Genomic DNA, 21,041 nt, shown 5'->3' on the forward strand with positions numbered 1-21,041 from the left:
AACCAAATGAAGTATAACTGCAGAAACAATAGGGTAGGATGAAGTGAATAGTTAGTAGCAGCTATTGATTTCATAGCGATATGTTTACTATAGCAGAGTAAGTTAAAGTGGCAAATAATCCAAAACCCCCTTCATTTTAGCTTTCAGTGTATTGAACTTCCGCTGATGCCACACCTCCCTTCGGGTGTGATTGCATTTCCCTGATTGCTGCCACAGAAAAACCTTCATCCATCCTCCTTTCCATTCTTCCATCTCTGATTCCCTTTCTCTTTTGTTTGCTTTTGTATATTTGCTTAGTTATTATTTTTGTCCTTGTTTTATACAGTCAGTATTTGTTTAGATTTACCAGTGTTTACCTTTTTCTTTGCTCATCTTTCCTTGTATCTCAAAACTTTCTGGCATCATCCTGTTTAAGTCTGTCGTTTAGAAGTTCACTTTTTGAGGGCTCATTGATAGTAAATTAATTATTATTCTGTGAAAGTATTAGTTGCTCAGTCGTATCTGACTCTTTGCGACCCCATAGACTGTAGCCCGCCCAGGCTCCTCTGAACTTGGGATTCTCCAGGCAAGAATATTGGAGTGGGTTGCCATTCCCTTCTCCGAGGGATCTTCAGACCCAGGGATTGAACCTGAGCCTCTTGCATTGCAGGTGGATTCTTTACTGTCTGTGCCATCAAGGAACCCCATTGTTCTGAAAATGTCCTTATTTTGCTTTTGATCTTTGAAGATATTTTCACTGGATACAAAATTCTAGTTTAGCAGCTTATCAGTTTCAGGGTCACTTTCCACTGTCTTCTGGCTTCCATTGTTGCTGTTGCAAGTAACTGTCTGTCTAAATGTTGATTCTTTGTACGTACTCAGATTTTTTGTAGACACTTTAAAGATCTTCTTTTTGAATTGCTGATTCTGAAGATTCACTAATAATCTAAGAGAGACTAAGTGTTGTCTTCTTTCTGTATTTCCTGCTTGGGATTCAGAGAGATATCTGGGTATAGTGACTGGTGTTGTACATCAGTTCTAAATTCCCTTTGAAGGCTGCCTTCCCTGTTTTTTCTTCTCTTCCTCCTCTTCTCACCCCTCCTCTTTCACCTCTTCTTTCTTGTTGAAATTTGATCAGCTGTATTCTGAGCTTTTTTGCTCTCCGACGTGTCTTGTAATCTCTTTTATATTAAACATGTCTTAATCTCTGGATTTATTCTGCACAATTTCTTCAGGTCTATTTTTCAGTTCGCTTTTTATTTCTTTCATTTTGTCTAATCTGCTATTTAACTTACTCCTTGGATCTTTTTTTTAAACCTTTTTTTAATTGTGAAATAAAACACATCAAGAAAAGTGCCTGAAACAAAAATATTAATATAATAGCTAGATAGTTTATCTAAAGAGAACAGTGTGTAACTGGAAACTAGGTCAAGAAACAGTATTTACTAGCACCCCAGAAGCTCCCCTTGTGGCCCCTTGTAATCATTGTCCCCCCCACCAGGGTTACTATTATCTTGATTTTATGGTATTTACTTTCTTGTCTTTCTTTATACTTTTACTACTTAAACATGCATCCCTAGACACTATAGTTAAGTTTTGTCTGCTTTTAAAATTTAATGTAAATGAAAATATCTAGTATGTATTTTGTGTCTGGCTTCCTTTGTTCCAACATTATGCTTGTAATGTTTACCCATGTTGTGTGTGACTGTGATTTCATTACCATATGTCCATTGTGTGAATGTATCATGATTTATTCATCCATTTTAATGTTGATGAACTTTTGGGTTGTTCACGGTTCGGGGCTCTTACAAAGAATGCTGAAGTGAACAAATGCACTTATTATTGGGTATACAGTATTTATGAGTGGAGTCCTGGGTCTTGAAGTTTTATGTATATCTTTAACTCTTATAAATAATGCTAAATTGTATTCCAAGATGGTTTTAACTAGTTTACCCTCATCCGTAGTAATGAATGTACCCGTTGTTTTCAGGCATTTTCAGAAGTGGTTCTAAAAATTTAACTTCTCACTAAGACTGTATGAAAATTGCCTTTGTCCAATATCCTTGTCCAGATCTGGTACTGTCAGATTTTAAAATTTTAGCTCTTCTAATGGATGTGTAGTCATATTTCATTGTGGTTTTAATTTGCATGTCCCTGATTAGCCCTGAGAGTGAGCATCTTTTAAAAAACTTTCTATTGATCATTTGGATATCTTTTTTTAATGGAATACCTGTTTAAGTCATTTCCCTCCTTTTTTTATTTAATCAGGTTTTCTTTTTCTTACTGATTTATAGGCATTCTTTTATATTATAGTTATGAACCCTTTGTGAGTTAAATGTGTTGTAAATGTCTTCCCCCATTCTATGGATTGCCTTTACATTCTTTTAAAGCTTGATGATCAGAAAATCTATATAGTGCTGTATAACAAGCCTTATCTCTCTAGTCATGAGTATACTCTCCTATATTATTTTCTTGGAGTTTTATAGTTTTAACCTTGCATATTTAGATTTTATACTCTATCTGGAATTGAGTGTGTGTGTGTGTGTGTGTGTGTGTGTGTGTGTGTGTGATGTGAGGTATAGTTGAGTTTCATTTTTTACCCTCATGGATATTCAATTGTCCTAGCACCATTGGTTGAAAAGATAATAATTTTTCTCACTGCTGTGCAATGCTACTTTACTATAAAACAAGCATCTGTATATGAGTTGATCTATTTCTGGACACTCTAGTAATCTAATTTTCTATTCTTCCACCGGTGGTCATAAACTGTCTTGGTTATGGTTGCTTCATAATGACTCTTGATAGATGTGACAGCAAAACTTCCTCTTTTTTTTTGGCCTGACCTTAAGTTCTCTGACCAGAGATTGAACCTGTGCCCCCCTGCAGTGCAAGCACAGAGTCTTAACCGCTGGACCTCCAAGGAAGTCCCAGCAAGACTTTCTATCTTGTTATTTTCCCAGAAGGTCTTGGATATTCTTGGTCCTTTGCATTTCCTTAAATATTTTAGAATCGACTTTTTAAGTTCTACCAAAGAAAAATTCTTGATATTTTGATTGCATTGGATCTAATAGATCAGTTTATGAGGAATTGACCTTATTCTAATATTGAGTTTTCTAATATAAAAATATTTATTTAGATCATTAACTTCTCTTAGTAATGTATTTGTAGTTTTATGAGATTTAATAAATTCTATTACAAGTGAAATCTTAAAAGATGTTGTTTCTGATAGATAGAAATGTCATTTTATTAAAGAACTTAACTAAACCCACTTATTAATTCTAATTACTTGTAGATTCTTTTGGATTTCTGTGTAAACTGTTATGTCATCTGTGAAGAGAGAATTTTCTTTCCAGTCCTTACACTTTGTATTTTTTTTCCTGCCTTACTGTTCTGGCCAGGATCATAATAGAGTACTCAGTATGAGTGGTGATAGTAGGCATCCTTGATTCATTCCCTATCGTAGAATGACAGCTTTCAACATTTTCACATTGAGTATGTTGGTTGCATAGCATCATCAACTCAATGGATATTAGTCTGGGCAAACTCTGGGAGATAGTGAAGGACAGGGAAGCCTGGCGTTCTGCAGTCCATGGGGTCGCAAATAGTCGGATATGACTTAGCAACTGAAGACAACAAATGTTATCTGCAGTAAGGTTTGTTTACAGATTGAGTGAGTGAGTGAGTGAGTGAGTGAAGTTGCTCAGTTGTGTCCGACTCTTTGCGACCCCGTGGACTACCAGGCTCCTCCATCCATGGGATTCTCCAGGCAAGAATACTGGAGTGGGTTACCATTTCCTTCTCCAGGGGATCTTCCCGACCCAGGGATTGAACCCGGGTCTCCTGCATTGGAGGCAGACGCTTTAACCTCTGAGCCACCAGGGAAGCCCTGTTTATAGATTAAATATATTCAATTCTATTCTTGGTTTCTTTTTCTTTTTAACTTATTTGGCTGTGCTGGGTCTTAGTTGTAGCACTCAGGATCTTCCTTGCAGCATGTGAGATCTAGTTCCCTGACCAGGGATCAAACCTGGCCCCTTGCATTGGGAGCACAGAGGCTTAACCATGGGACCACCGGGGAAGTCCCTACTCTTGATTCTTTTTTTTTTTTTTTAAATTTATTTTTTTTTTAATTTTAAAATCTTTAATTCTTACATGCGTTCCCAAACATGACCCCCCCTCCCACCTCCCTCCCCACAACATCTCTCTGGGTCATCCCCATGCACCAGCCCCAAGCATGCTGCATCCTGCGTCAGACATGGACTGGCGATTCAATTCTTACATGATAGTATACATGTTAGAATTCCCATTCTCCCAAATCATCCCACCCTCTCCCTCTCCCTCTGAGTCCAAAAGTCCGTTATACACATCTGTGTCTTTTTTCCTGTCTTGCATACAGGGTCGTCATTGCCATCTTCCTAAATTCCATATATATGTGTTAGTATACTGTATTGGTGTTTTTCTTTCTGGCTTACTTCACTCTGTATAATTGGCTCCAGTTTCATCCATCTCATCAGAACTGATTCAAATGAATTCTTTTTAACGGCTGAGTAATACTCCATTGTGTATATGTACCACAGCTTTCTTATCCATTCATCTGCTGATGGACATCTAGGTTGTTTCCATGTCCTGGCTATTATAAACAGTGCTGCGATGAACATTGGGGTACATGTGTCTCTTTCAATTCTGGTTTCCTCGGTGTGTATGCCCAGCAGTGGGATTGCTGGGTCATAAGGTAGTTCTATTTGCAATTTTTTAAGGAATCTCCACACTGTTCTCCATAGTGGCTGTACTAGTTTGCATTCCCACCAACAGTGTAGGAGGTTTCCCTTTTCTCCACACCCTCTCCAGCATTTACTTGCAGATTTTTGGAGCGCAGCCATTCTGACTGGTGTGAAGTGGTACCTCATTGTGGTTTTGATTTGCATTTCTCTAATAATGAGTGATGTTGAGCATCTTTTCATGTGTTTGTTAGCCATCCGTATGTCTTCTTTGGAGAAATGTCTATTTAGTTCTTTGGCCCATTTTTTGATTGGGTCGTTTATTTTTCTGGAGTTGAGCTGCATAAGTTGCTTGTATATTTTTGAGATTAGTTGTTTGTCAGTTGCTTCATTTGCTATTATTTTCTCCCATTCAGAAGGCTGTCTTTTCACCTTGCTTATAGTTTCCTTTGTTGTGCAGAAGCTTTTAATTTTAATTAGATCCCATTTGTTTATTTTTGCTTTTATTTCCAGAATTCTGGGAGGTGGATCATAGAGGATCCTGCTGTGATTTATTTCTGAGAGTGTTTTGCCTATATTCTCCTCTAGGAGTTTTATAGTTTCTGATCTTACATTTAGATCTTTAATCCATTTTGAGTTTATTTTTGTGTACGGTGTTAGAAAGTGATCTAGTTTCATTCTTTTACAAGTGGTTGACCAGTTTTCCCAGCACCACTTGTTAAAGAGATTGTCTTTACTCCATTGTATATTCTTGCCTCCTTTGTCGAAGATAAGGTGTCCATATGTGTGTGGATTTATTTCTGGGCTTTCTATTTTGTTCCATTGATCTATATGTCTGTCTTTGTGCCAGTACCATACTGTCTTGATGACTGTGGCTTTGTAGTAGAGCCTGAAGTCAGGCAAGTTGATTCCTCCCGTTCCATTCTTCTTTCTCAAGATTGCTTTGGCTATTCGAGGTTTTTTGTATTTCCATACAAATCTTGAAATTATTTGTTCTAGTTCTGTGAAAAACATGGCTGGTAGCTTGACAGGGATTGCATTGAATTTGTAAATTGCTTTGGGTAGTATATTCATTTTCACTATATTGATTCTTCCAATCCATGAACATGGTATATTTCTCCATCTATTAGTGTCCTCTTTGATTTCTTTCATCAGTGTTTTATAGTTTTCTATATATAGGTCTTTAGTTTCTTTAGGTAGGTATATTCCTAAGTATTTTATTCTTTTCGTTGCAATGGTGAATGGAATTGTTTCCTTAATTTCTTTTTCTACTTTCTCATTATTCGTGTATAGGAATGCAAGGGATTTCTGTGTGTTGATTTTATATCCTGCAACTTTACTATATTCATTGATGATCTCTAGTAATTTTCTGGTGGAGTCTTTAGGGTTTTCCATGTAGAGGCCTACTCTTGATTCTTAAGAGCTTTTATGTTGTTTTGTTTTTCTGGTCTCTTGTGTGATCTTAGTTCCCTAACCAGGAAGTGAACCCAGACCCTTGGCAGTGAAAGCATGGAGTCCTAATCACCAGACTGCCAGGGAATTCACTAGAGGGTTTTTTTTTTTTAAGAATGAAATATTGTTGTTGGAGCAACATAGATGGACCCAGAGGATACTAAATCAGACAAAGATATTCTAGGATATCATCTAATATGATACCAATGAATCTATATACAAAACAGAAATAGATTCACAGACATAGAAAACAAATCCGTTTTCTGTTTAACAAAGGGAAAAGGGGGTGGAGGAGGGATAAATTAAAAGTGTGGGATTACAGATATAAACTGTTATACGTAAAATAGATAAACAACAAAGGTTTATTATATATCTTGTAATGACCTATAATGGAAATTAACCTGAAATATATATATAACTGAATCACTTTGCCCTACATCTGAAACTAACAGTTTTATAAATCAATTATATTTCAGCTTTTTGAAAGTTTTTTTTAAATTTTTTTTACGTTTTTTTTAAAATCATGAATAGTTGTTGAATTTTATCAAGTGCCTTTTCTGCATTTCTTAAGATGAGTATGTGGTTTTTCTCCGTTAGTCTGTTGTTGTGATGAAATACATTAATTTTTAAATTCCTGGAATAAACCCAACTTGGTCATGATGTCTTATTCTCTTTATACGTTGTTGCTGATTTCATTTTGCTAGTGTTTTTAAAAAAATCTATATTCATGAGTGATACTGGCTTATAATTCTAATTTCTAGAAATGACCTTGTCAGATTTTTTTTTTCCTTGTCAGATTTTGACTGAAGTATGAGGCTGGCTTCATACAATAGATTAGGGTTGTTCATTATTTTTGTGTTCTCTGGAAAAGTTTGTGTAAGATTGTCAATTCTTTTTTCCTTAAATGTTTGATTAAAATCTACTGGTGAAACCATCTAGGATTTTCTTTTAAAGGAGGTTTCTGAATTATGAATACAATATTAAGATAGTTTGGAGGCTATTCATATTTCCTATTTCTTCATGTCTATTTTGATAAATTATATTTTTCATCTAAATCTATCTTTTTCTTCAAAATTTTAAATTACAGACGTATACTTGTTTATAATATCCTCTAACAATTTTTTTCCCTATCAGATGGATATGGAAGGATGGCTCCTTTTTCATTTTTGACATTGCTTATTTGCTTCTCTTTTTTCTTGATTACTCCTTCCATGTGTTTATCAATGTTATTAGTCTTTTCAAAAAATCAGCTCTGGCGTTGTTGGTCTTTATTGTTTGTGTTCTATTACACCAATTTGCGCTGTTCATTATTTCTTTTCTTCTACTTGCCTGAGTATAATTTGCTATTCTCCATCTATTCGTCAATCTACTCTAATCTGACATCCTATCATACTGCTGCACTGAAAGTGATGAAGTTGATGGCTTTCTTGTTTTCCAATGCAGTGGACACTTATTTGGACTCATGTTATGCTAGCTCTCCAGAGCATCTGTGTAATTCCTGCACGAGACATTCTCTCTGGCTTTCATACCATCAGTTCAGTTCAGTTCAGTTGCTCAGTCATGTCTGACTCTTTGTGACCCCATGAATCTCAGCACGCCAGGCCTCCCTGTCCATCACCAACTCCCGGAGTTCACTCAGACTCACGTCCATCGAGTCCGTGATGCCATCCAGCCATCTCATCCTCTGTCGCCCCCTTCTCCTCCTGCCCTCAATCCCTCCCAGCATCAGAGTCTTTTCCAATGAGTCAACTCTTCTCATGAGGTGGCCAAAGTACTGGAGTTTCAGCTTTAGCATCATTCCTTCCAAAGAAATCCCAGGGCTGATCTCCTTCAGAATGGACTGGTTGGATCTCCTTGCAGTCCAAGGGACTCTCAAGAGTCTTCTCCAACACCACAGTTCAAAAGCATCAATTCTTCAGCACTCAGCTTTCTTCACAGTCCAACTCTCACATCCATACATGACTACTGGAAAAACCATAGCCTTGACTAGACGGACCTTAGTCGGCAAAGTAATGTCTCTGCTTTTGAATATGCTATCTAGGTTGGTCATAACTTTTCTTCCAAGGAGTAAGCGTCTTTTAATTTCATGGCTGCAGTCACCATCTGCAGTGATTTGGGAGCCCCCCAAAATAAAGTCTGACACTGTTTCCGCTGTTTCCCCATCTATTTCCCATGAAGTGATGGGACCAGATGCCATGATATTCATTTTCTGAATGTTGAGCTTTAAGCCAACTTTTTCACTCTCCTCTTTCACTTTCATCAAGAGGCTTTTTAGCTCCTCTTCACTTTCTGCCATAAGGGTGGTGTCATCTGCATATCTGAGGTTATTGATATTTCTCCTGGCAATCTTGATTCCAGCGTGTGTTTCTTCCAGTCCAGCGTTTCTCATGATAGACTCTGCATATAAGTTAAATAAGCAGAGTGACAATATACAGCCTTGACATACTCCTTTTCCTATTTGGAACCAGTCTGTTGTTCCACGTCCAGTTCTAACTGTTGCTTCCTGACCTGCATGCAGATTTCTCAAGAGGCAGGCCAGGTGGTCTGGTATTCCCATCTCTTTCAGAATTTTCCACAGTTTATTGTGATCCATACAGTCAAAGGCTTTGGCATAGTCAATAAAGCAGAAATAGATGTTTTTCTGGAACTCTCTTGCTTTTTCCATGATCCAGCGGATGTTGGCAATTTGATCTCTGGTTCCTCTGCCTTTTCTAAAGCCAGCTTGAACATCAGGGAGTTCACGGTTCACGTATTGCTGAAGCCTGGCTTGGAGAATTTTGAGCATTACTTTACTAGCATGTGAGATGAGTGCAGTTGTGCAGTAGTTTGAGCATTCTTTGGCATTGCCTTTCTTTGGAATTGGAATGAAAACTGACCTTTTCCATTCATGCCATCACCCTCTCCTATTTCCTATCTTACTGGTCTTTCCTCTGTTTAAAAAAATTTTTGTTTAATTTATTTTTATTTTTGGCTGTGCTGAGTCTTTGCTGCTGCGCAGGCTTTTCTCTAGTTGCGGTGCAGGGCTTCTCATCGCGGTGGCTTCTCCTGCTGCGGAGCACGGGCTCCAGAGTGCGTAGGCTTCAGTAATTGAGGCACATGGGCTCAGTAGTTGCAGCTTCCAGGCTTCAGAGCACAGGCTCAATAGTTCATGGGCTTAGCTGCTGCAAGACATGTGGAATCTTCCTGGACTAGGGATTGAACCCATGTCTCCTGCATTGGCAGGCGGATTCTTTACCACTGAGCCACCAGGAAAGCCCCTAGTCATCTTCTTTTTCCCTTTCTGATCCCCCTTCTACCTCATATCTAAAAATTGAGATGACTTATGCTTGGTCTCTTCTGTACCCACCCCAGTTCAAAGTCAGATGCCTACAAGGTCCAGATAGGAAATGTCAGTGAATGATGTAGAGAGATTGTTTTGCACTTTTGAAGGCATAAGAATAGTTTTCAATTTCATAAAGAAATATGTTCCCTTCCTTTTTTCTTTAAACACAAGGTCTATGATCTATTTTCCATTTTCCTAGTTTTGATAGGGACATGGACTGAGAAACATTTCTCTGTATTGGAGAAACAGTGGTTTACAGCTACAATGATAAATGGGAAATGACAGTTGGCTTCAGTGTTGAGAAGACATTATGGTGAATTAGAGAATTTGTGCTGTATGTAAATGAAGAAGCTGCTGTGCAGTTCAAGCCAAGTGTTGCCAGATTGTCCAGTTCTTTAAAAAGAAACTTAACATAATAGATTTTTTAAAATGTGAGCTCCACTAATTTAAAAGTTCTGACACTGTTTTTAAAATGTGGAGACCAAAAAAATCATATTAAACATATCTGTGGGTCAGCATCTCTAACTTGTGTCCTCTATATTCTTTTTTCTAAGGGATCTCATGTAATTTTGTGGCTTTAAGTGTCGTGATAAGCTGAAGACTTTCAAAATTAGAACTCCAGCTCTTTATATCCATCTATCTACTTGAATCTTCCCTTGAATGTCTAATAGTCATCTCAGACTTAATATGTTCCTAACAAAGCTCTTGATTTTTCTTTTCACACTTGTATTATCCCTAGTCTTCTCCACCTTTAAGATTAAAATCAGAGAGACATCCTCCCCCTTACAGGTTGTCTAACAGAAGTGATATGATTGAAAGTCAGACACAAATAGGCAGTTATAGAATGTTAAGTTTCTTTATTGGCAAAATATATGGAAATTCAAAGAAGCAGTTATAGAAAGCAGGAAATAACACAGCATTCTCCCAGATAGAGGTGTGTGTTTCCAGATTCCCCCGAGTTACCCATGGTGATGTGCAACTGTGGATAAATCCTGTACAAAATGAGGATTCTTCCATGCTTTAGAAGCTATTATTGCCTTTCTCCTGGAGGCAGGGGATGGAGATGTTAAATATCTTTCCGACCCCTGACTCCTGCCTGATTTTTTTCTGGAGTCTCTGGCTATAGACAACCTTGCTTAACAGATGCAGATAATTAGTGTAATAAAGACTGAATGAAGTGAAGGTCATTTTCCCAAGAGCATCCCTCTGCAGGCCTAGGCTTCAGGCTTGCCTGAAGTCACCTCCCTTTTCCTTACTATTAACCCTTCCCTTCCATTTAGGAAGTATTACCATGCTAGCTCTGAAATAGATTTTGCATCGTCTACACCTTTACATCTCCTCTAACTCCTTTCTAGTCCAAGCCTCAAGTATTTCTTATCTGCACCTTTGCAATGCCTCCTGACTGGCCTCCCTACTTGGACTCTTATATACCTACGATCCCTTCTCCATTGAGTTAGCAAAGTGATCTTTTAAAAATGCACGCTTGATCACCTCAGTTCCCTGCTTAAAAGCCTCCACTGCATTGTATAAAACCAAGGTGTCTTAATTATGTGTTCTTAATGACTCACCTTCTTTCGCCTCGCTCAGCATCTCTCATTTTGTCTCCTATTCTCTTTTCCATCCTCTTTCTTACTACTTTCCAGCCTCATTGGGCCTTCATTCTGTTGCCCGAATGGACAAGTTCATTCCCTCAAAGCCATGGTCTAATCTAACTGATTCATGAACCCCACAGAGGGGGTGCTCAATGTGCATGCACGCTAAGTCGCTCAGTCGTGTCCTCTTTGCGACGCTATGGACTGTAGCCCACCAGGCTCTTCTGTCCCTGGATTCTTCAGGCAAGAATGCGGGAGTGGGTTGCCATGCTCTCCTCCAGAGGATCTTCCCAACCCAGTTATTGAACCTGTGGCTCCTGTATTGCAGGCAGATTCTTCACTGCTAGTTAACTTTGTTCCAGCCTATAAATATGGTTTTGGATTTTGCTTTGCTCCCTGCTGCCATCGTGGGGTCATTTAAAGAATCACAGACTTTTCCATAATCTCTAAACCAATTCTCTCTAAGTGAATCACTGAAATATAGAAAAAGTGTTAGAAATTTTGTTTACAATGATTGATGGCATCATCCATTTAAAATTTTTGCTCTTGTGTGTATTTAATAACATCTATATTCTAAAGGAGATCAACCCTGGGATTTCTTTGGAAGGAATGATGCTAAAGCTGAAGCTCCAGTACTTTGGCCACCTCATGTGAAGAGGTGACTCACTGGAAAAGACTCTGATGCTGGGAGGGATTGGGGGCAGGAGGAGAAGGGGACGACAGAGGATGAGATGGCTGGATGGCATCACTGACTCGATGGACGTGAGTGTGAGTGAACTCCGGGAGATGGTGATGGACAGGGAGGCCTGGCATGCTGCGATTCATGGGGTCGCAAAGAGTCGGACACGACTGAGCGACTGAACTGAACTGAACTGAACTAATATCATTAGTATAGTACCACATTTATACGATTTAAAATGCATGTGTATATTTATTGTGTATGTCCCAAATATTTTTTATGAGTTGACTAATCCAGAAAGAAGAAAAAAGACAGTGACCACTGGATTGCATAAGACTAACAAAATTAAAATATGGTTTATTTTTTTCCTATTAAATATAGCATTGGTAAACCAAGAATTTCATTGTTTTCCATGGGTAGTAACTGATGTCAGGGCAAAAAGATTTTGGCAGAGGATGAAATATAAGAAATTAAAACTAGATAGCTTATTCTTTATGTCAAATTGACTCTGCTAGAAGCATTATTCTTCCAATTATACATTGAGTATAAATTGGGTACCTATTGGAATCATAAACATTTGGATTCCTAGTGGAAAAACCTTAATTATCATTCAGTAGATCTTAAGCACAATCCAGAAACAGTACTAAAAAGATAACTTATCTATCTGTTTATTTACTGTATTTTAGACAGTGGAACTTGATTGAAAAGATTTTCAAAGATCCCTGGCCTTAGGAATTAGCAGTGAGTATTATATCAAATTAGCAGTGCTAACGGAGAAGGCAATGGCAACCAACTCCAATACTCTTGCCTGGCAAATCCCATGGACAGAGGAGCCTGGTAGGCTGCAGTCCATGGGGTCGCTAGGAGTCGAACGCGACTTCACTTTCACTTTCACTTTTCACCTTCATGCTTTGGAGAAGGAAATGGCAACCCACTCCAGTGTTCTTGCCTGGAAAATCCCAGGGGTGGGGGAGCCTGGTGGGCTGCCATCTCTGGGGTCACACAGAGTCGGACACGACTGAAGCGACTTAGCAGCAGCAGCAGCAGTGCTAAATATTAGAAGTGGAGATTTTCTACTTTTTCTTGGAGAAACCTGATGTTATACATTGAGGGAATTATGTACTAATTAAAAAAAGGTGATTTGGCCACATCCAGGTGAATATTATAGAACAGGGACCAGTGGTTGAATTTCTTCTAGATCTTTTAGACTTTGGCTGAGCCCCAAGAAACAGACACATTGGGCATCCAACTGACGTGCTTTCATTTGAGGATATGGAATAGCCCTCATTGATAAAGCAGTGCCTGAGAAGGAAACTCCTAAAGCTTTTGTGAGTCAAACCATGGTTTTACTTAGCATAGAAGTAGAAGCTGAAGATGCAGTCCCTCCTAATTTTATGATTCCTGGTCTAGACTATTTGTTCTACATTCTACAGATTGGGAAATTCAGGTTCCAGTTCTGACTTTGCCCCAGTTTCTCCATGTTTAGGCAGTTTACCTCATTTGTAACCCTTACATTTCTTCTCCTGAAAAATGAGAAGGACTGAAATTTATTGAATGCTTAACTTGGCTTCCGTGGATAGCTTTAGGGGACCTTGAATTAATGTGAATTTTGTATGTAAATTTTTCTAGGAATAATTTCCTTAGCTGTAAGCATTTTCTCGAATTTATCTATTACTTCAAAAAAATTAAAACTAAATCAGTTAATATGTAAAGTTATTTTCATCTCTTAAGATATAAGAATCCTAGCTTATGCTCAGTATACATTTTTATGAACAGCTTATGAACATAAAATGCTGAGAAAGCACTTTGTGCTACAAGGATTTATTATATTGGCAGGTACCCATTTCTTGTTAGTATTGTATTTCCTGCCTCTTTGTGAAAATCAGATCTACAGCCAGTGATGCCCTATAAATGAGTCAGTTTACAAGCATGCACATTAAAGAGTCTAGAAAATGAAGAATGTATTCTCATTTGGCGCTCATTTCCTTAGCTTTTTAAAACCAATGTGTTTCACATGACTCTGCCAGTGTGTGTGTCCCAGTGCTCCTCCAGGTCAGCTGGTCACTATTTATGGCCTGCTCATATTTCAGGCTCATATTTGGGCCCTCAGTAACCTGTTTAGGCTGCTGTTTCAGAGTCCATTGCATTTGTTAGCAAAGGCTCATCCTTAGGTTTGAGCCAAACTGGTCAGCTCTTCTCTTTGGGAAGTCAAGGGAGCACCTCTCAGACGTTTCTGTCACAGTGTCACGTTGTTCTTGGTGCTGTGCTGGAGTGTGAGCTGTGGCCCTCTTTTCCTCTGTTGCAGGTGAATTCGGAAGGCAAAGCCAGTCCTCTGTCACTCCTTCAGATGGCCTCTCCAAGTGGCTTCTGTGTCTTGGTTCGCTTGCCCAAGCTGATCTGTGGAGGAAAAACACTACCAAAAACATTATTGGACATTTTGGCAGACAGCACAATTTTAAAAGTCGGAGTAGGGTGTTCAGAAGACGCCAGCAAGCTTCTACAGGATTATGGCCTCATCGTTAAGGGGTGCCTGGACCTCCGATATCTAGCCATGAGGCAGAGGTATGGTTTGTATGAACACTTGGATTCCTGTACCTGTGGGGCGAATATTTTAGCAAAAGTTGTAGGTTGCTGCTACTGCTGCTAAGTCACTTCAGTCGTGTCCCACTCTGTGCAACCCCAGAGACGGCAGCCCACCAGGCTCCCCTGTCCCTGGGATTCTCCAGGCAAGAACACTGGAGTGGGCTGCCATTTCCTTCTCCAATGCATGAAAGTGAAAAGTGAAAGTGAAGTTGCTCAGTCATGTCCAACTCTTAGTGACCCCATGGACTGCAGCCTACCAGGCTCCTCTGTCCATGGGATTTTCCAGGCAAGAGTACTGGAGTGGGGTGCCATTGCCTTTTACTGAGATTCAATAATGAAGCCTCTAAAATACTTTAGAAGCTTAGAGGCATCTGAGATGCCTGTTGAATTTGTGAGGAAATTTTCCACCTTCTGAGAAAACTTTAGCTACCTAGAACTGGTCTTTTAGTGAAACATTAATAAGGTGTCTCTCTCTATAAGCTACAGGTTGTAAACTGATGAACTCCTTAGGCAAATTAGAGTTGCAGATTTTTTTTTTTTGGCCTGGTGGTGTCATCTGACCTCAGATATGCAGATGACACCACTCTTATGGCAGAAAGTGAAGAGGAACTAAAAAGCCTCTTGATGAAAGTGAAAGAAGAGAGTGAAAAAGTTGGCTTAAAGCTCAACATTCAGAAAACGAAGATCATGGCATCTGGTCCCATCACTTCATGGGAAATAGATGGGGAAACAGTGGAAACGGTGTCAGACTTTGTTTTTTGGGGCTCCAAAATCACTGCAGATGGTGACTGCAGCCATGAAATTAAAAGACGCTTACTCCTTGTAAGGCAAATTATGACCAACCTAGATAGCATATTGAAAAGCAGAGACATCACTTTGCTAACAAAAGTCCGTCTAGTCAAGGCTATGGTTTTTCCAGTGGTCAGGTATGGATGTGAGAGTTGGACTCTGAAGAAAGCTGAGTGCCGAAGAATTGATGCTTTTGAACTATGGTGTTGGAGAAGACTCTTGAGAGTCCCTTGGACTGCAAGGAGATCCAACCAGTCCATTCTGAAGGAGATCAGTCCTGGGTATTCATTGGAAGGACTGATGCTAAAGATGAAACTCCAGTACTTTGGCCACCTCATGAGAAGAGTTGACTCATTGGAAAAGACTCTGATGCTGGGAGGGATTAGGGGCAGGAGGAGAAGGGGACAACAGAGAATGAGATGGCTGGATGGCATCACCGACTCAATGGACGTGAGTATGAGTGAACTCCGGCAGTTGGTGATGGACAGGGAAGCCTGGTATGCTGAGATTCATGGGGTTGCAAAGAGTCGGACATGACTGAGCGACTGAACTGAACTGAACTGATGATATTTGGGGGAATTTTAGTATAAGTCCAGAAGATTTAAGGTAAACATCTGTATTTCTAGCTTCTCTTAGGTGATTTGACTACATGAAGCCAGTTCTGGGTGGTAACAGTTGGCGGGTAGCGCTGTCCTCTTTAGATGAGCATGTTTTGTTCAATTTGCCAGAGTCCCCGCCTCTCCTGCTGTAACCCCTGACTCATCCTGATAAACATTTGAATGTACAAACCATGCTTTAGGCCAAAAATGATGAAACCTAATGCTTCACTGAGAGGAAGAAATTGTCCTTTCCCTTCGCATTCTATTATTAGGGAAATTCTACCTTTTTTTAAAGGTATATTTTCATGATTATTTGTGGTCCACGTTTTATTAGTGTGAACTGAAACAGCCCTTATCCCTGACTTTCTCCAAGACACTGATACTAAACATTTGGATGATTTGATAAATCAAGAGAAAGCCTGATTAAAATCTATGTTTATCATAGTTTTTTAGTATTAAATGAAATTCTATTTTGGCTTAGTAAATAAAACTCATAAAGTGTCAGTTTTTTTCTAGTAATATATTAAAATATTTACTATATAATTTTTTTAGCTCAGTAAAAGTATTTGGAGTCTACCAGCAAAAGCCACTTTCCATCAGGCCTTCCTCCCCCTAGCACTGGCTCCCCAGAGGTGCCTGTCATGGTCCGGGCGCGGGTTGGAAAAGAATTTCCAAACATGAGACAGAATGAGAGGAAATAAAGTTTATTAGAGTGGGAGACGCTGTTAGTGGACCAGCTCAAGGGAACTGATGTTGAATGGGGATCCTTAGTCCACTTTTATACCCAGGGCAGAGTACAAGGAGTGGGATGGGGTCTTGCGGGTCATTTGCTGATTGGATGAGGCATGTATACTGGGTGGGGGGAAGAGTAAGGCAAATACCTCCTCCCTATGGGGTAGGAGGGAAGACAGGTTATACTGCTGCATTAATAATTACCTCATGGGGGAGGGAAAGGCAATAAGGGCCTGATTTTTCCATTCCTCCTTTCCAAGACCCTCCTTGGTTTTATCTGCTCTTTTGTTCTTGGGTCACCATAGTGCCCAGCTACTGCTGTTAGAGGACGTGTGTATAGCCACCAGGAATTGACTCTGGAGCGGACTATGTGGGCGGGAGTCCCCATCTTCCTCTTAACAGCTGTGTTACCTTTGGCAAGTTCCTGAGCCTCACTATTCCTCAGTTCCCTTGTCTGTAAAAAGTAGAAATAGCAATATTCCCATCTCATAGGATTGGTGTGAGGATTGAATGGGTTAAACTATGTAAAGAACTTAGAAATAGTGTTTGACATATAGTCAGAGTGATGTGTAAATTTCAGTCATCATCCTCATCATTACTGCCACCTTCAGCACCATGATCATTCGATTGATTTGTCCTTCCAGATCACTTTCTATCCAGTTACAGCCCTCTTTGTGAGTATGTGGGCTTCCCTGATGGTTCAGCGGTAAAGAATCTGTCTGCAGTGCAGAAGACGCGGGTTCAATCCCTGGGTCAGGAAGATACCCTGGAGAAGGAAATGGCAACCCACTCCAGTATTCTTGCCTGAAAAATCCCATGGACAGAGGAGCCTGGAGGGCTGCAGTCCATGGGGTCGCAAAAGAGTCAGACATGACTTAGCAACTGAGCACACACCCATGCATTGTGAGTGTATAGAAGTTATAAGTACCCTTGCTCACATGGCTAAATGCAGAATGGCCAAGTGTCAAAATAAAAATTTGGCCAAAGTGGAATATTACTGTAAACTTCTCTAGATATAAGAATGAAGCATTAAGCTTTTTAATTTTTAATGAAATCTTATAAAATTTTAAACATTCTTTATTTTATTATTGAATACTTTAGTAGTAAAATTTAAAAATTTTGACATTATAGTAGAAGAAATTTGACATTATACTTAACACTTTTAGCTATAGGTTGTCCCTGATGTTGGCTATAAGAGATTGATACTTTCATTTGACTTTGGAAAGGAACACAAATTTTCTTGGTAACGCTGTTCTCTTTTCTTCATGCTCTCTATATTTTTATTGTATGTTGCTGCTGCTAAGTCACTTCAGTCGTGTCCGACTCTGTGCGACCCCATAGACAGCAGCCCACCAGGCTCCCGTGTCCCTGGGATTCTCCAGGCAGGAACACTGGAGTGGGTTGCCATTGCCTTCTCCAATGCATGAAAGTGAAAAGCGAAAGTGAAGTCGCTCAGTCGTGTCCGACTCTTCACGACCCTGTGGACTGCAGCCTACCAGGCTCCTTCATCCATGGGATTTTCCAGGCAATTATTGAAACTTGTGTATGATTCTGGAATGTTTCCTAGTGAAACTTTGCAGTGGCAAAGATGGCCTCTTGTTTTTAATTCATCCTCAAAAAATGTGAAGCTTGCCCAAATATGACATTTAAAAAAAGATTAATGACCTAAATGGAATTGAATTAATAAAAACCAAGTGCTGTCTTTCAATGAGGGTAATGATTTCAAAAATTACAAAATACCAAGCCTTGATAAATTGGATAGATGTTAAAAAGATTGAAATAAGGATTTTCCTGGTGGTCCAGTGGCAAGAATCTGCCTGCCAATGCAGGGAACCCAGGTTCAATCCCTGGTCCTGGAAGATCCCGCATGCCACAGAGCAACTAAGCCTGTAGCCCACAACTGCTGAAGCCCACGTGCATAGAGCCCGTGCTCCCCAACAAGAGGAGCCGCTGCAGTGCGAAGCCTGCACACTGCTGCTAGAGAGCAGCCCCGGAGAAAGCCCGTGCGCAGCAACCAAGATCCATGCAGCCGGAAGTAAAATTTAAAAAATAAACAAAAAAGGATAAAGTAAGTATTTACTGTCATGGAAGGAGGTCCCCGATGCATTAAGTGATAGAGTAAGTTTCAGAACAAAACCAGAACAAATACTAAAACACTGTATCTGCTCCCCCATCTAGCCACCTCTTTGCTTATCTGTAGAAAGTGTCTGGAAGGGCCGCAGCATAACTCATAAGGGTCATATTCTTGAGGAATGGAAGTAAGGGGGTGGAGGACTTCTACTTTTCACCGATTACTCTTCTCTGTTGTCTGCATTTTTAACAATAAGCATTCATTTCTTTTATAATTACTATTATAAAGGAAAACATGAAAAGATTTTAAAGAGAAAGTACTTTGTTTACCCCAAAGTCTTCATTCCCATCAATTGGACCCTGACCTTATATATTTCACATAAGAATATCTGGACTTTTTTTTTTTTAACTTTTTAGTCAGTGCTGCCGTTTGGGGGTGATGAAATCCATCAACCTACTGCTTGTTTTTGTAAGGAAAGACTTCCTTTTCTTTATCATTACAATGATTTCATTTTTCAGAGTAACTGAGGGAGTCCTGTATATCTAACAACTGACGGGAACCTCATCTCCTAGCTTCCTCTAAAACTTCTAAGCTCTCACCTGGTAACCAGGAAGTCAGCCTCACTTGTGTAGACTGATTTGTTCTTTTTACTTTTGGACTGATATATTCTGAATTTTACATAACCTTTGTTTGAACTCTCCAATCTTTGGCTAAGTTAATTTTTTTCGCCTCCCTGCAGCTATTTTAATCAGAAAGTGTTAAAAGAGTAGAGGATTATTTGATTTTATGGTATCTTCACTCCCTCAGTGAAGATAGCCTTATCATATTTTTCAAATTTGAAAAGTAATGCACAAACACTAGCCAATTCTAATATAAAAAATGTAAGGATTTCTGATCACCCCAAACCCTACACCTAGAGATAGCATCACTAACATTTGATTAATATTTTTCTACTTAACTCTTTGTGCTTCTTCTCTCTCACATACCTAGAGTCACATACACACATTTATTGTGTACTGTATATATATTAATACAAAGAGTTCATAACATACGTTTTCTTTCATAATCGCTTTTTACTTTGCTAATATGTCATGGACATCTTTTCACATCAATATAGATCCACATCCTTATTTTTAACAGCTATATGGAATTTAATTGCATGAATATTTAACTAGTCTTCTATTGAGGGTGTTAGATTATTTCCAGTTCTTTGCTACTATACATAGTGCTGTAATGAAGATTGTTTTATGTACATTTGCCTGAGGATAATTTACTAGAAGTAGAATTATCAAATCACAGAATATTCCTGTTCAAAATTTTGATAGCTAAAAAAGCCTTGACTGTGTGGATCACAACAAACTGTGGCGAATCCTTAAAGAGATGGGAATACCAGACCACCTTACCTGCCTCCTGAGAAATCTGTATGCAGGTCAAGAAGTAACAGAACTGGACATGGAGCAACGGGCTGGTTCAAAATTGGGAAAGGAGTCAAGACTGTATATTGTCACCCTGCTTATTTAATTTATATGCAGACTACATCATGTGAAATGTTGGGCTGAATGAATCACAAGCTGGAGTCAAGGTTTCTGGGAGAAATATCAACAACCTCAGATAGGCAGATGATACCACCCTAATGGCAGAAAGTGAAGAGGAACTTAAGAGCCTCTTGATGAAGGTAAAAGAGGAGAGTGAAAAAGCTGGCTTAAAACTCAGCAAAAAAACAAAGATCATGGCATCTGGTTTTATCACTTCATGGCAAATAGATGAGGGGAAAATAGAGTGACATGCTTTATTTTCTTGAGCTCCAAAATCACTGTGGATGGTGGGTGCAGCCATGAAATTAAAAGATTGCTTGCTTCTTGGAAGAATGGGGAAACCTAGACATTCCTAGGTTTATGACAAACCTAGACAGCATATTGAAAAGCAGAGAAATCACTTTGCTGACAAAGATCCGTACTGTCAAACCTATGGTTTTACCAGTAGTCATGTATAGATGTGAGAGCTGGACCATAAAGAAGGCTGAGTGCTGAAGAATTGATACTTTCAAACTGTGGTGCTGGAGAAGACTCTTAAGAGTTCCTTGGACAGCAAGGAGATCAAACCAGTCAATCCTAAAGAAAATCAACCCTGAATATTATTGGCAAGACTGATGCTGAAGGTGAAGCTCCAATACTTAGGCCACCGGATGGGAAGAGCTGACTCACTGGAAAAGACCCTGATGCTGGGAAAGATTGAAGGCAGGAGAATAAAGGGATGACAGAGGATGAGATGGTTGGATACAATCACTGACTCAATGCACAGGAGTTTGAGCAAACTGGGAGATGGTGAAGGATAGGGAAGCCTGGCGTGCTGCAGTTCATGGAGTCACAAAGAGTTGGACACGACTTAGCAACTGAACAGCAAACAACATTTATTGACAAACTTTTTCATGAAGATTGAACAGATGTTCAGCTCACAAATTTTAGATTAGACTGTAATTTAATTCTTCATGTTCCACAATACTAGATGTAGTTATTTTTAAAGAT

The 21,041-nt window shown here is 39.3% G+C and overlaps 1 protein-coding gene and 1 non-coding gene across 2 annotated transcripts in view; one reads left to right on the top strand and one right to left on the bottom strand.

The window, feature by feature from the left end:
• EXD2 (exonuclease 3'-5' domain containing 2) overlaps positions 1-21,041 on the top strand; it is a 61,196-nt gene that overhangs the window by 26,262 nt on the left and 13,893 nt on the right. The window contains exon 3 of the mRNA XM_069595130.1: positions 14,048-14,304. Coding sequence (XP_069451231.1) covers positions 14,048-14,304 — 257 coding nt within the window. The remainder of the gene's footprint in view (positions 1-14,047; positions 14,305-21,041) is intronic.
• On the bottom strand, positions 3,790-3,861 carry TRNAW-CCA (transfer RNA tryptophan (anticodon CCA)). Its single transcript has one exon. It is a non-coding gene; the product is annotated as a tRNA-Trp (tRNA).

The sequence above is a fragment of the Ovis canadensis genome, chromosome 7 (assembly GCF_042477335.2).
Source record: "Ovis canadensis isolate MfBH-ARS-UI-01 breed Bighorn chromosome 7, ARS-UI_OviCan_v2, whole genome shotgun sequence".
In the NCBI taxonomy this organism is placed as follows: domain Eukaryota; kingdom Metazoa; phylum Chordata; class Mammalia; order Artiodactyla; family Bovidae; genus Ovis; species Ovis canadensis.